The sequence below is a fragment of the Mugil cephalus genome, chromosome 12, assembly GCF_022458985.1.
Source record: "Mugil cephalus isolate CIBA_MC_2020 chromosome 12, CIBA_Mcephalus_1.1, whole genome shotgun sequence".
Lineage (NCBI taxonomy): Eukaryota > Metazoa > Chordata > Actinopteri > Mugiliformes > Mugilidae > Mugil > Mugil cephalus.
In genome coordinates, this window is record NC_061781.1 from 24759473 (window position 1) to 24773083 (window position 13611).

Genomic DNA, 13611 nt, shown 5'->3' on the forward strand with positions numbered 1-13611 from the left:
ACTGGTGACAAAATAAACATCTAAACGACTATATCCATCAGTAATTATGAGTAAATGTTAACTGTCGCTAATACTGATTGTAAAGTATTTTTTATAATACTATTATAGCCATAAAGGCATTAATTCAGGACAGAGATGGACCCAGTGTTTAGCTAACGGGAGTGAACTATCTTGCAAGCTTTAGCTAAACACTCTAAAATCTAAACGGTGCTGCACACTTCGGTACGTGTCCGAAAATCTGAACAAACGGGGATTTGTTTGTGTTTCTCCAAACGAACAGCCCCGTGGTTACGTAGAGTACAACCTCACATGACGAGAGAAAGTGCATTAACTTTTGCGTCGAGTGATCCACTGACATGTTGGCTGCTGCCACATGCTTTGACTCGAACACTGCATCCAGTTAGTTAGTTAGTTAGCAACAAGTTGAACTTTGAACCTGTTCCCTAACAGGTACATGGTTGCAGATATGGAGCAACTCTACTCTTGATGATCCCAACAGGCTGCGTTGTAAAAAACTGTTGCACGCTTGAATGATTAAGTCTGGACATAAGGAAACTCCCTTCACCTGCATAAAGGTAACTCAACAAACATTTTACAGGCTGCAGCAGCTCACATCCACTGGATGTTTTATAATATTATCTGTATTGTTATTGTCACTTGAGCCACATGGCAAAAGCTCCACAAACGAGCTGTAGATGTCTATGGAGGACCAACTCTGCCATAATTACAATTAAATAAATGCCTAAATATTTATGCTATAAATAAATGCATTACTGCTATTTATTTATTTATTTATTGATGCACAGACTTCATGCACAATTAAATGTAATGCAGATGAGGGGACTGTCCATACTCGCTGAACTTTTCGTCTATTGGTTGATCTGCGTTGTACACCACACAATACATATTTTTAGGTATTTATTTATGGCATAAATATATATTTAGGCATTAACTGGTTTATTTATTTATGGAATATATCTGTAGTATTTTTGAATCTATTCATTTATTTTTAATTAAGGGTAGAGCTGGTCCTCCGTAGATGGGATCCTCATTTCAATATATTCCACTTAATACCAAGGAGCAGAAACAGTTATTATTTTGTAGGTGTAGGTGCAACATTGATACATTAAGAGCTTTTACTTTAAAGTGACGCTTCCTGCATCCCATCATAGAGACATAGACATTTCACTTTATTGTTTAGTAGCTCTAATACTGTAACTTGCTTCATCTCTCGCCTCAGTCTGGTCAGAAACATGGCCTCAGCCTCGTTGGGCCGACAGCTGGTGGCGTGTCTCCTCAACGTCTCTGAGGCTCGCAGCAAAGACCTGGTGGAGACCGTGGCTAGAGCAGCCCTGTACAACTCTGAAGGCAAGCTGGATTTACCAACTTCACTTCCACACACTGACACCATTTGCATTTCACTCAGATGTGACCCCTGTGTTTGTGAAGTGTAGAATATCTACTTTTTTAGTCTGCAGACAACCAAGAAGCTGCTGCACAAGCTTATTGTTCAAATTTGTTGTGTTACACCAGGATCAACCATAATTGTGGTATTAAAAAAATTAAATCTCAATATCGTGTTAAAAATGAACATAATGATACAGTGTAAATGATCCAGTGCCACTTGAACACAGTTCTGCTGTTATTTTGAGTCTAATTCATCTCCCAAAAGAGTGAAAACGGCATAAATAAAGTTAAAAATGCATTTCCTGGATTTTGCCGTTATTATTTACGTGATTGTTCACATTGTTATTGTGACATTTTTTTTTCCACGATAATCGTGAAGTGAAAGTCTGATATCAGCCCTAGGTCCTTTATGAAACACAATAAATAGACACATGATCAACACATTGCACTCAGTTTCAACTCTAACTGTCTTTCCAACCAAGACGACGATTAAATTACAAAAACATCACATAAACCTACAAACTGAAGCATTTAAGTTTGACTGATTATTTTCCATTTAAATCTCTTAAAGTCTGAGGGAAAAGAAATTAAAATATACACGTTGGTAGGTTTGGCTACGAGGAAAGTTTAACACATCTGCTAAAACACTCTAAAAAATGAGGAGTTGGCTCAACGTAAAAATTTGATGTAACAGTTTTTTTTTTTTAAGTTATTTCATCTTAGCTAATATTGAGTACATGCCATAAGACTTTTCTAGTTGGCCAACTCAGTTACTTTGGTAAAAGTAACACGATTTGCCTCTACAAGCTTATTTAATTTAAACAAACTTAATTTTAATTGTGATAAAATAATAATATACAACGCTTTATCGTTACTCACAGAATCGAAAGCAGCAAATTACTCCTCTTATTTACTCTAACTTATTTCTTTCCCTTTCATTCTACTCAAAAATGTTCATGCAAATTGTGACCTTATTTTTTTTTGTACTGTAACTTATTTATGTAAGTCAGTCAGAATAAATTTTAAGTTGTGCAAACTGAATGCGCCTCTATGTTGAGTTAAAGCAGAAATATTCATGTACTACTCATTATAATATATACACATAACAAACACTCTTGAATTTGAGCTGTACTTACTGACACTAATGAATCATTGTTTTACAGTGCATGAGGGACCCAGATGCCTTAGTAGTGAACTTATATAAGGCTGAAACATAATTTACAGATATTTGAATTGTGTGTAATTATTGTTCGTCAGGCGTCAGACGAGAGGGAACCACGGTGCTGAACATCTTCAATGATCACGACTACAACCGCTCCGTCATCACCATCGTAGCCAGTATCCACTCAGTCAGTGAGTCTGTTATTATGGGATGTTATATGTTTGCATTCTGTTTTTTTTTTTTTTTCATTAGGTTTATGTAAAATGTGCACACACATTAATCGGTGTCAAAGACATGAATGGATGTCTGCTCCAGATTTAGCAGAAACATAAAATATAAGGTGTAATTTCTTTTTTGAGCTACAAGCATGAAACACACAAAACACAATCTGTAATGTGCTGCTAATGTAAAATATGAGGTTAAGAAGTGTCTAGTGTAAAGTGCTGGTTAGCCTGTTATAATTGCATTCATTAAAGCTTAAATAAAACGCTATAAAATAACTAAAGCTACAACGTAAAGAGCCAATAACATGAAATTCTCCTGCAGAGTCAGTCGTGCTGCTGCAGCCCCGGCTCTACAATCCTTTAATAGGATTTGTCAGAGATTTAAACACACACAAAAATAATTCTGACAAATATCATAGAGAACATTTCATCTCCTTGAACACTTTTCGGAAACACGATGAAACCAAGCAGCCGTGGTTTACAGCTCTGCGTCCGACATACGTGTCTGCAGACGTCTTTTACATAACGACTGTTTGCGGCGCGTCGTGGCTGCGACAGTGTGTGCGTTTGATGTTATTTCTGGTGTGTTCCAGCGGAGGCGGTTCTGTCTGCATGTGAGGAGGCGTGTGGGCTGATTGACATGCGCGCCCACACAGGGGTCCACCCGTGCATGGGCTCCGTCGACCTCGTACCCATCTACCCCCTCGGGGAGGAGGTCGGAGTGGAGGACTGTGCTAAAGAGGCTCGAGGTGAGATGTCATTTGTGACCCGAGTGCGTTTGTAAATATGTCCCCGTCCGCTGAATTGATCATGTCACTGTATCTGCTCATTAGCTTTCTGGGCTCGGGCTCTTCTTTTGATTATTATTCTGTCCAACAGCTGCTTCAGACAGAGAAGAGTTGAGTTTAGTCAGTGGACCAGATAATATAAAGCATCCAGTGTGTGCATGCAAACAGAAATCAGGGCTGATGTATGCATGAGATGTGAGTTGAAAGTGTATTTATGCTTTGGAGTGGGTGTTTGTAATCAGAGCCGTATGTTAAAGAGAGTCTGTCCAACTCAAACCATGGCGCCATGTTTGCTACATCAGAGCTTAGATTCTACAGTGTAACACTATGGGGCGGATGTTGAAATAAATGTCTTATTTTCACCATTAACGGGCCTATAAATGTTATTACCAACGTCTGTCAATATGTAAAAGGTCCTCACTTAAATATCCCAGCGTCTACTTCCTTTAAATATCTTAAATGCTTTGTAGCCCAATCACCTCATCAGTCATGGAGCTGTGTTTACCTTCTCCTCAGTCTCCGTGTTCATCCATCACCATTAAAAGGTTCAAAGTACACAGAAAAATTATAAATACTCAGAAATAGTCAAAATTAAACCAGTCTTACTGTCATTTAGTATTAGCATTAGTATTATCATGATGGAAACGGTGGAGTTTGGTTAGATGGATCCAACATGGCGCCATGAAACACGTGACCAGCTCAGAACCAATCAGCATAGAGGGACAGATCAGATGCTCCATTCTCTAGTTGCACAAACTCTCTCTAATTAACGGCTGTAATTTTCTTTCAACCTCTTATCATTCCAGCCATTTTACCAAAAAAACAAACAAAACAAAACAAAAAACAAAACAAAATAGGACATACCCAAAGTAAACTGAACGCTGCTCATGAACATGTTGGAGCTCATTCATGGTCTTGGTCTCTTTTGAAAGACAAGACTCTGAAGTTTCTATCACAAAAGTCAAAATCACTCTAAGTGGTTTTGTTCTTGAGGAATTGAAGTTGGCACACGTTAAAAAAACAATAAGATGTTTTTTGGTTGGATCCGATTTGACATGTAATGACTTTTATCAATGAAATCAGAAGAAAATAACATTGCATCATGCAGCATTTACTCAAACACAACTCATGCACGATTCAAAAAGCTACTTTTGTCCCACATATGACCCAGAGGAATGTCGACCATTAACCACTGACCACTCTGACCCTTATGATTCCCCTCTTTACTGCATGTAGAGCAGAGATGGAGCGTACTGTAATGAGCTCACTCGTACTATTTTTAGGAGCGTGTCTCGTGCCTGATGATGTGAGATCCTCTTTTGTTTCCTGTGCTGTTGATTAGTTTCACAGTTTCCCAGCCGACGTCGCGACCATGTGTGTTGCTGATAATGAGCATGTGGCCTGTGCGCCTGACGTGCGCTCCCGCTATGCTAATGTGTGTGGTGTGATTGCAGAATGGTAATTGGCAAACTCACTAACAAGCTGTCTTTATTATATTATTTTATATTATATCATGCGTGCACATAATAAGTCAGCCTTCTGTCCGTATTTTTCCGTCTGCCTGAATTACACCCCCTCAGGTGTGTTTAGTCTGTCACGCTCCCGTGGTTCTCATGTTTCTGAAATCATGTGCATGTGATTGTGATGAGCTGCTGGTCAACGTAACGCTGCTGCGTTCTCGTCTGGGCTCAGCTGTGGCTCGGGGACTAACGGAGAGGGTCCGGGGCACCAGTGCCTTCCTGTTCGGCTGGGCGGACGCCCCCCTGCAGCGAGGCCTGGCCCACAGGAGGAAGGAGATGGGCTGGTTTAAGAAGACGACCGACCTGCTGACCATCAGGCCCGACGTGGGGCCACCGCCACAGAAACGGTTCGGCCTCACAGGTGAGTGAGAGATTCAAGTTACAGTGTGTTTGCCTCGATTAGAAAACGCAGGACTTTGTATCTGACAAATCAGAGTTACACAACCGGTCAAAAGTTTTAGAACAGCATCAGTTTCCTCTGGTAAAGTTGGTCAGAGCTTCATCCTATAGCAACATAATGACCCAGAACTTTAGTCCAAGCTCTACCAGAACTACCTCAGGATAAAAACAAGGTGGGAAGCTTGAAAACATGGAGTGGACCATGGCCCAGACCATAATTCTTCAGCCGTAGGGGTCCGTGGATGTACTGCAGGGTCTCAAATATCTTTGGTTGATTAGACATTTTAGATTTCTTTTTTTTTTTTTTTAATTTCCACCGGACATTTTTCTCCCACAGATTTAAATTTCTTTAAACACACATCAACATGAATCCAACATATTTTAGTGAAGAGATAAATGGAGGCAGAAGGTGTTAACTTTCAGTAAACACTTCACTCTGTCTCAACAGCTTCACACTGTCAATCTAAGCCTCCTGTACACATTAGGCCCCGCCCCTATCGCTGCTGAGCCAATCAGCAGCCTGCATATTACACGCTGACTCTGTCAGGTTCCAGAGCTTATTCTTTATGTTTACGGCAGTTCATGGCCTCTCTCTCTATCTTTGCCTCAGTTTCTGGTCCTCGGCCTGAAAAAGGTTGAAGATCTCTGGTTTAAACCGTTGGTTTGGTGAACGTGTTGGCAGCCAGTTGAGTAACATCAGTATTCATTGGAGGTTTCACCTCATTTATTTCACCAATATTTACTCCCTGTAGCTCAGTCAGTCTTTGTGTTCACCAACTCCTCTCAAACATGTGGCTCTTGACTGCAGTCTGACTAGCAACACAGCGTAATATAGGTGATCAGAGCTTTTCTTTTTTTTGTCTATATAAAAAATGCAGCCATGCATTAGGTTTGGAAATGATGCAGATGAAAGCAGTGAGATTAAACATCCATTAAAGCTGCACATGGATCATTGTCAAATGTATTGATTGTAGCTGCATTATAATCCAATCTGCTTATATTTTCCCCAAACTCTCGGAAATAAAATTAAAAAGAAAGCCTCTACTACACCATGCTTTCAGTCTCCAAAATCATTAGTCTTCCAACACCCAACCTCACAGAAATGAACAATAGATCAGTAGAACAGGACCCAACCAACACCTCATCCTGATACCATCAGGTTGTAGATACCGGCCTCAGCGTAAATAACAGACCCCAATGAGCATATTTAATGTCCCGTGTCCAGTCTAAAGTCTCGTTCGGCGGGTTTTCTTGTAGGTGTCGGGGCCAGTCCATACGTCATGAACTGCAACGTCACCATCGACACCCAGGACATGGCCGTGGGTCGCAGCATCGCCACGGCCATCAGGGAGTCCACCCCGGGGGGTTTGCCCGGCGTGCAGGTGCTGGCTTTGCCTCACGAGGGCGCTGTGGAAATCGCTTGCAACGTGGAGAGCGTGAAGGGGGTCGCGCCCAGTCACCTGACCGGAGGTGAGCCGTGGCCGTCCTTCAGCGTGGACGGGCAGACGTACTGCCACGCGCCGGCCTCCTGCATCACAGCCAGGGTGGCCGAGCTGGCCGAGAGGCAGGGGGTCGGCACGAAGGGCACCGCTCTGGTCGGCTTCACCCCCCGAGAGTGCAGGGGCTACGCTGAGTTTGCGCTCTCTCAAGGGATCGCTGAGTTCTGGAAGGAGCAGAGGAGGATCCGTATGTGAAGATTAATCCATGAAGCCTCAAACTAAAAGCTGACGTCACTTCGTTTACAACGAGAACTGACGACGGTTTATGACGAGTCAGAAAGTTTCATTTTACACAGATGAATGTGAATTTGAAACTGTCACCAGTAGATTTATCAGAAAAAAGTTAGCAACATGTTGGAAGGCTGGTTGAAAAGTTCAAACGTGTCTAATTTCCTCCCCAATAAAACAAGAATCTTTATTTAAAAAATGTGCACGTGCTCTCGATTATGCTCCTGAAACCCTGCGTCCTCATATGTGGACATTAAGTTTTGGGTTTTATTGCAGCTTATTCTGCTTCATTTAGATCCATTGTCCTCAAAAGTGGACGCTTCATCTAGTCTGCCATCTAGTGGTAGCAAAGGGTCAATACACTGGTTGGTGTAAAAACATGATAGGGTTCATTTCTGCAGGGACAAAAATAGAAAAAGTACAAAACCTCTTCAAATTTTACAGTTTTAATTTGATTATTTATGCTTATTAACTTTTCTAGTTTGATGTGATGCACAAATTTAGCAACGAGCTACAGCGTCAAGTATTTGACAACGCTGGAATTTCATTGTTTGCAATTATGCTTGTTATAAGTTCTTACACATCGGTGTCTTTCTTATAATATATAGTGAATAATCCCCGTGTCCACATATGAGGACATTTTCTTCCCCATATGAGGACGCAGGGACTCACATCCTATTTAATGTAACTGTGGATTAATCCCACACAATGATTCAGTTTGACAATGAATACGTGGCTACTGTGGCTAGTTAGCTGGACATGCTAATAACTAAAAACTTTAGCTGACAGATGCACCACTCTGTCAGTTTCTTTTAATTTAACGTTTTCTGTTATTTTTGGTTTTTCGCAGATGCAAATTAAAAGGCAGACGGTTCATTTCAGGTCACATCTGCTGCAGACGTGCTTCTTCTTCTTCTTCTTCTTCGCACATTCAGTAACTGGAACTGGAATAAATCTCTCAATTTAATATTTTCCTTTGTAGTGGATGTGACATGGGCTAAATGAGATCTAAGGAGATTGATTTTTTTTAATTCTGGGTTTCGTGTCTGCGCTGATGAATCCCAGCACATCGTCCCCTGCAGTGGAATCTGTGACGCCGCTCTTCTTGTGCTTCTTGTGTGTGTCATTTCCTGTTTAGAGCAAATGGGACACTTGTGTTTACTGATGAGTCTGTGCTGATGAGTTTCTTCCCATCATTTTTTTTTTCCTGCCTTACCATGCATGACTCTGTGGGAGAGTCACCATCTGTGTGAGAACCAGGCTATTTTTACCACGACTCATGGGCTGGATCTCAAGAGAAACATCCAGTAACTTGGCAGCGTTTTGATGAAAATAGAGGTTTAGGTTTAGTTTCCTTCCTTTTGTACATGTAAGCTTCTGATGCATGGATTAACTATTTAATAACGTGGAGGATAATTTGGCCAGAGGACAGGTCAAGAATTAACTGGGGCGAGATGATTCCACTCATTCCTTACATAAGACCAGTATAAGGCATGAGTAGCATCACATTAATGGAGTGAAAAGGTGATAATAACTTGGGCTATTTATGTTTAGTTTTGTGTCAAATGTAACAGAAACTTTTTAAATACAGAAGTCTGTTAAGCATTGTGCACTAACAAATTAAATCCCTGTGTGAGCTGAAAATGCTTTTTGCGTTTGGGTCGTAATTAGCCATCCATTCATCACGTTGTGTCATTTTAAATGTTTCTGCACTGGCGTTACGCAAGGACGCCCTTTGAGGCAGGATCTGTGCCGTTGTCATTGATGTGTGCGCGCTTCTTTGGATAAGCTGCGTGAACATTCACCCCTTTGTACGCCATCCAGCTGAGGCTCTTAGTCACACAAGCAGCGCAGCCATGCAGCTTCATTTCATTTCATGTGTACGTACACAACTCGCACACACTCAGTCTTCCTCCCTCCTCCCTGCTATGGTTTCCCTCTTCCACATCTTCACACACACACACACACACACACACACACACACATGCATGCATACACATTTACTCTATGGATAGCTCACACACTCGCTCGCACACACTCAGCCTGCCAGGCTCTGGAGCATCAAGGCCTAATCTAGGTCACAGCATAAGCCCAGAGGTATCCTGCACTCCACACACGTTTTTAAATTTGCAAGCAAAAAAAAAAAAAACACATTTCTAGCTTATAAAATCCATTTAATTTCTCCCTCCGCTAACAGTGAAAAGACCTTCATGGTGGCAGCAGATGCACCTCGCTCCCCAACACAGACAGCTATTAGAAATGTCATCCCTCCACATTTTCTTCCCCATTAAACCTCGGTTATGTGACTCGGTCTTAATGGCACTTATGATTGTCACAAGGCCATCATTTCCTCGATTAAGTGCATTTCCTACTGGAGACTGCAAAAGCCACATCCACTGGAGCCTTAAACCAAATCAGTTTTCCTTTCAGCGTGACTGTGTATGTGTGTGTGTGTGTGTAATCTCCTTGAAATAAAGGCGTATATTCCTGCGAGCGACTGCAGTTCGTGTGCATCTTTTTGCTGCAGAAGCACCGTAGGATGTCGACGACTTAGCCTGACAGCGACTCATCTCAGATGTGGCACAGCACAGAAATAGAGGAGCTTTATTTCTTTGCATCAGTCTCTCTGGCTTTCTATAAATATTCTCTTTCCTTTTCTTTCTTGCTGCTGCTGCTGCTGTCTCTATTCTCTCCCTCCCTCCCTCCCTGCCTTCCTTCCTCCTCCCCCTCTCCCTCCTTTCACTGTTTCTCCATTTTTATTCCTACACACACTCTTTGCCTCCCACATCTTCCTTTCACCCTCTGCTCTTGTCATATAATGATATAATGTGGAGGATGTGCCTCTCTTGTCTGTCTAGAAAGAGGGGTTAAACGGCACTTTTTTTGTTCCACACAATTTCTAAGTTTATAGGTTTTCCTTCTGTTTCTTCCCTCCTCTGTCATTCCTGCAGAGGCGTTGATTTACACATCGCCACGCAGATTTACCACCAGTCAACTAAAGTACAGCGTTAATCACAACCATTAATCTCTTGGTCTTCAACTGCTCGCGTTTTTGATGCAAGATGAAATGGAAGAGATTCAAACAACAACTGAGGGACTTGTGCGCATCCAAAATACGAGCTGCACGCTGCCTTTCCCATTCCCTCCCCATCCTTAACCTATCGGTGTGGGAAGTAAGCGTGCCACCTATGAAGTCAGCAGTCCCCAACCCCCACCCTGAACACATGCTCAACATCCTCTGGGCACAGCTGAGAATTAGACAGAGGGAGAGAGAGAGAGAGCGCGGTGAAGTGGAAATATGGGTGAGCATCAGAGAAGGACAGAAATAGAGCGATAAAGCAGTGAATTAGGCAGCAGAGGCAGGGAGGAGGAGGAGGAGGAGGAGGAGGAGAATCAGAGACAGTGAGTGAGCCAGTGATGCTTCGTGCAGACAAGGTTATATTCTAGCAGCAGGAAGCTCGCGTTGTGGATGTGGATGTGGATGTGAGCACCTTGCGGATTTTGCTCATCTGGATCCAAAAAAAAAACAACTGCAGACCAGACAGAGGATGCGACTGTGGCTGGATGCGAGGATCCATGTGGGCCCGTGACGTGTGCACTCCCCTCGGTGGCTTCATTTTTCGCCATGAGAACGACTCCGGCAGCTCTGACCCAGATTGTGGAGTCGTGGCTCTTCGCCGTGCGCCGCTGCTCCGGTGGTCTGCTGCCAGTGTGATGCGGATGAGGAGCTCTTTACACGTCTCCGCCACCTCCTGACACCCGCCTCAGCGGATAGCGGACAGATAGCAGGGTAAGGATGCGCCGCTCTGACCTGCATCATGTCACGATGATGATTAGGGTTTTGTGTGTGTGGAAAAAAAACAAAAAAACAAAATTACCACTACAACATCCAGGTCCAGCTTCTGTTTCTGCACCTTCAACCTTCAGAACGTATTTGTGTCGTTCAGCACCACAGCGTGGCCGTGGCAAACTGAATGCATCGGTGTGTTATTGTATGCATGCACCGTGCAGGAATAGCTGCATGTATAATGTATGACCTGGGAAATATCACAGGGAGCAACAAGTAAATGTGCTTCCCCCTCAAGTACTAAGGAAAGTAGGCTAGGATGGCACAGACACAGAAGACCTGGATGAATAATTTACTCAAGTCCTTTTTGGCTCCTGAAAGCATTTGGCTTCATTCTGCTCGGGAGGGAAAACTGTTTGTTCTTCTCACAACAAGGGAAGATAAAGTGATTCCATCTGGATGCAACGGAACCAAATCAGCCTCCTTCTCCTGCTCAGTTTGGTCAAAAAGCATTAATTCATTTTCTCATTTTGTTGTTGTTGTTGTTGTTGTTGAGTCATGGGAAAAGTCTCAGGTCAGCACATCTTCTACATCATCACCAAGTGGTGGATGTTAGTTCATTAAGGCTACACGGAGGTCAGTGGATTAGCAAGGAACAGGGATGCCATATGCTGCAACTGTGTCACACTTCATTAGCCCGCGAGTCATTTTTAATTCCTCTGAGCTTTATTTAATATGTGCATTATCATGGTAGTGGGCTGTAAAAGCTGCTGAAAGGAAGTAAGCTTCATAAACATTATGTCTTATGTTACTCAAAGCCTCACGTATCTCATGCTGACACATTTACATGTTGGTGGGCAGGGATGTCAATAAATGTCCTAAAACACAGACGTAAACTGTGCGTGTTTTGACAGATTATGCAGCCTGATCATCATCAACACGTCAGCATAAACAAGCGTTAGCTGGAAGTGATATTATTCATCCAGAGTTAGAATTATCTCTTTATTGACACATACGTTCACACATGTGAGAAATGCGTTGCAGTGGTCAGTGCAATATTAAGTCTGGACAATTGAACAATAAGGAAAATATGTGAGAAATATAGAGGATAAACTGGAATGTGAGCATTAATAAACAAACAAACAAGATGCATTTATTCTAAATATTGGCACATCTGGATGGATTAATCTTTCTGTTTCTGTTTCTGTATCTGTCCTTTCTATCAATGCTTCAGTAGATTTGGGCAAAGAAAAGCTACAATCAGTGTTTTTGGAAAATAACTTCTCAAGTTGATGAGTCAGTTCATCAGAATGGAATGGACAGTCTTTAAAACATTCACATTTTTACCTTTATTAGAAAACACAAAAAAAACACAGCAAAGAGAGAGAGAGGTACGACTTAAAGCCAAGAGGTGACACCTTGTCACCTGTGCTGCAAATACTAACTTCCCTTTGACCCAGGGATACCAGGTCTTTATGCTCTAAAGTCGATTCTCAAATCAAAATATTGATACTTTTGATACTTCAGTCATTGGAGGTGATGTAGGGACACAACTAAACTATTGAGTTGTGGCAACACAACAAACCTTTCACAGGATACGAGGCGTTTATGATGAGGACAGAAAAGGAGAGAACAGGGTCACAACTTAGATGAAAGTTTTCATTTTATAGTAGTTCACAATAGTTTGGTTTTTCTGTTGTTGTATCAGCTTGATTATATAGTAAATGTGGCCACTACCTCAATATACTTCAGAGTTTAAAATGAATACATAAATTACTCTGATGTCTTGTATTCGTTATGAAGCCATGATCTGAAATACACTACTTTTTTTTGGTTTACCAGACACATTATTTACATACAAGATCGGATCAGTATCGCTGATACCAGCCTGAATTTTATCATTATCGGATCAGAAACATCACTAATTTCAGGCCACAGCAGCAGCTCTTTGCAGTGAAGCTGTTCTAAAAACACACTGGACTGCAGCGGTAAACCACAGTTACTACCTATAATGAGCAGAGTTAATAGTTTAACAGCTGAAGAGATTTTTTCTTCAGGACTTTGCAACCAAACCAGAGAATGAGACTAAATGAATACACCCTTAAAACTTCTAATGATTTATTTTAGTAGCTGATAGATGGTTTACATAAGCTAAAGATATCTCAGTTTTGTGTTCACAGCTTCTTTACACTGGTCAGCTACGTTAATGTTCGTATCTTAAAATCAAACTTATCAGTTCGAACATAGACTCTCCAGATCGTATGCAAACACCATCAAGTAGCAGCAAAATAAAAGAAATAAAAAAATGAAAAACCAATGCCAGTCAAGTTAATCAGATGACAAATAGATGGATTACGTTTAAACATCTTTCTGAATTTACAGTTAGGGGGCTTGACTTTAATTCATCAAGTACTTGGTTCCACAAGTTTACTCCTTTAACTGTGATGATCTACTTGGAAAATTAGTCCTGACCTTTATAATTTTAGTTTCCTCATCGTCTTACACTGGCTGAGAACATTTTCTGCTGGTCATTGGTGCTGTAGCTTCTTAGCTTAAGAGGAAACTCTAGCAAACGTGGAGAAGTGGTCAAACGACAC

General features: G+C 41.7%; 2 protein-coding genes across 6 annotated transcripts in view; both read left to right on the top strand.

The window, feature by feature from the left end:
• The first annotated feature begins 10 nt into the window (after positions 1 to 10).
• ftcdnl1 (formiminotransferase cyclodeaminase N-terminal like 1) lies at positions 11 to 8871 on the top strand. Of its 2 annotated transcripts, XM_047601427.1 has the most exons (7): positions 11 to 222; positions 451 to 575; positions 1241 to 1368; positions 2665 to 2760; positions 3387 to 3542; positions 5274 to 5462; positions 6758 to 8871. In XM_047601427.1, the coding sequence occupies exons 3-7, from the start codon at positions 1254 to 1256 to the stop codon at positions 7192 to 7194; spliced, it is 993 nt and encodes a 330-aa protein (XP_047457383.1). In that variant the 5' UTR covers positions 11 to 222; positions 451 to 575; positions 1241 to 1253; the 3' UTR covers positions 7195 to 8871. The 2 variants fall into 2 exon arrangements, with proteins under 2 accessions (XP_047457383.1, XP_047457382.1); XM_047601426.1 differs by having other exon boundaries at positions 11 to 575.
• Positions 8872 to 10410: 1539 nt separating this feature from the next.
• LOC125017783 (nck-associated protein 5-like) overlaps positions 10411 to 13611 on the top strand; it is a 63900-nt gene continuing 60699 nt past the window's right edge. For 2 of the 4 annotated variants that reach the window (XM_047601270.1, XM_047601271.1), the window contains exon 1: positions 10411 to 11017. The gene's annotated coding sequence lies outside the window, so the exon portion shown is untranslated. The remainder of the gene's footprint in view (positions 11018 to 13611) is intronic. The other 2 variants (XM_047601268.1, XM_047601269.1) reach the window with 1 other exon arrangement.

Excerpts from the sequence above, each read along its gene's own strand:
- ftcdnl1 (XM_047601426.1), top strand. The coding sequence starts at position 1,254 with ATGGCCTCAGCCTCGTTGGGCCGACAGCTGGTGGCGTGTCTCCTCAAC. Across the intron at positions 2,761-3,386 it reads AGCCAGTATCCACTCAGTCA|CGGAGGCGGTTCTGTCTGCA; the intron begins GTGAGTCTGTTA and ends GGTGTGTTCCAG. Across the intron at positions 3,543-5,273 it reads CTGTGCTAAAGAGGCTCGAG|CTGTGGCTCGGGGACTAACG; the intron begins GTGAGATGTCAT and ends GTCTGGGCTCAG.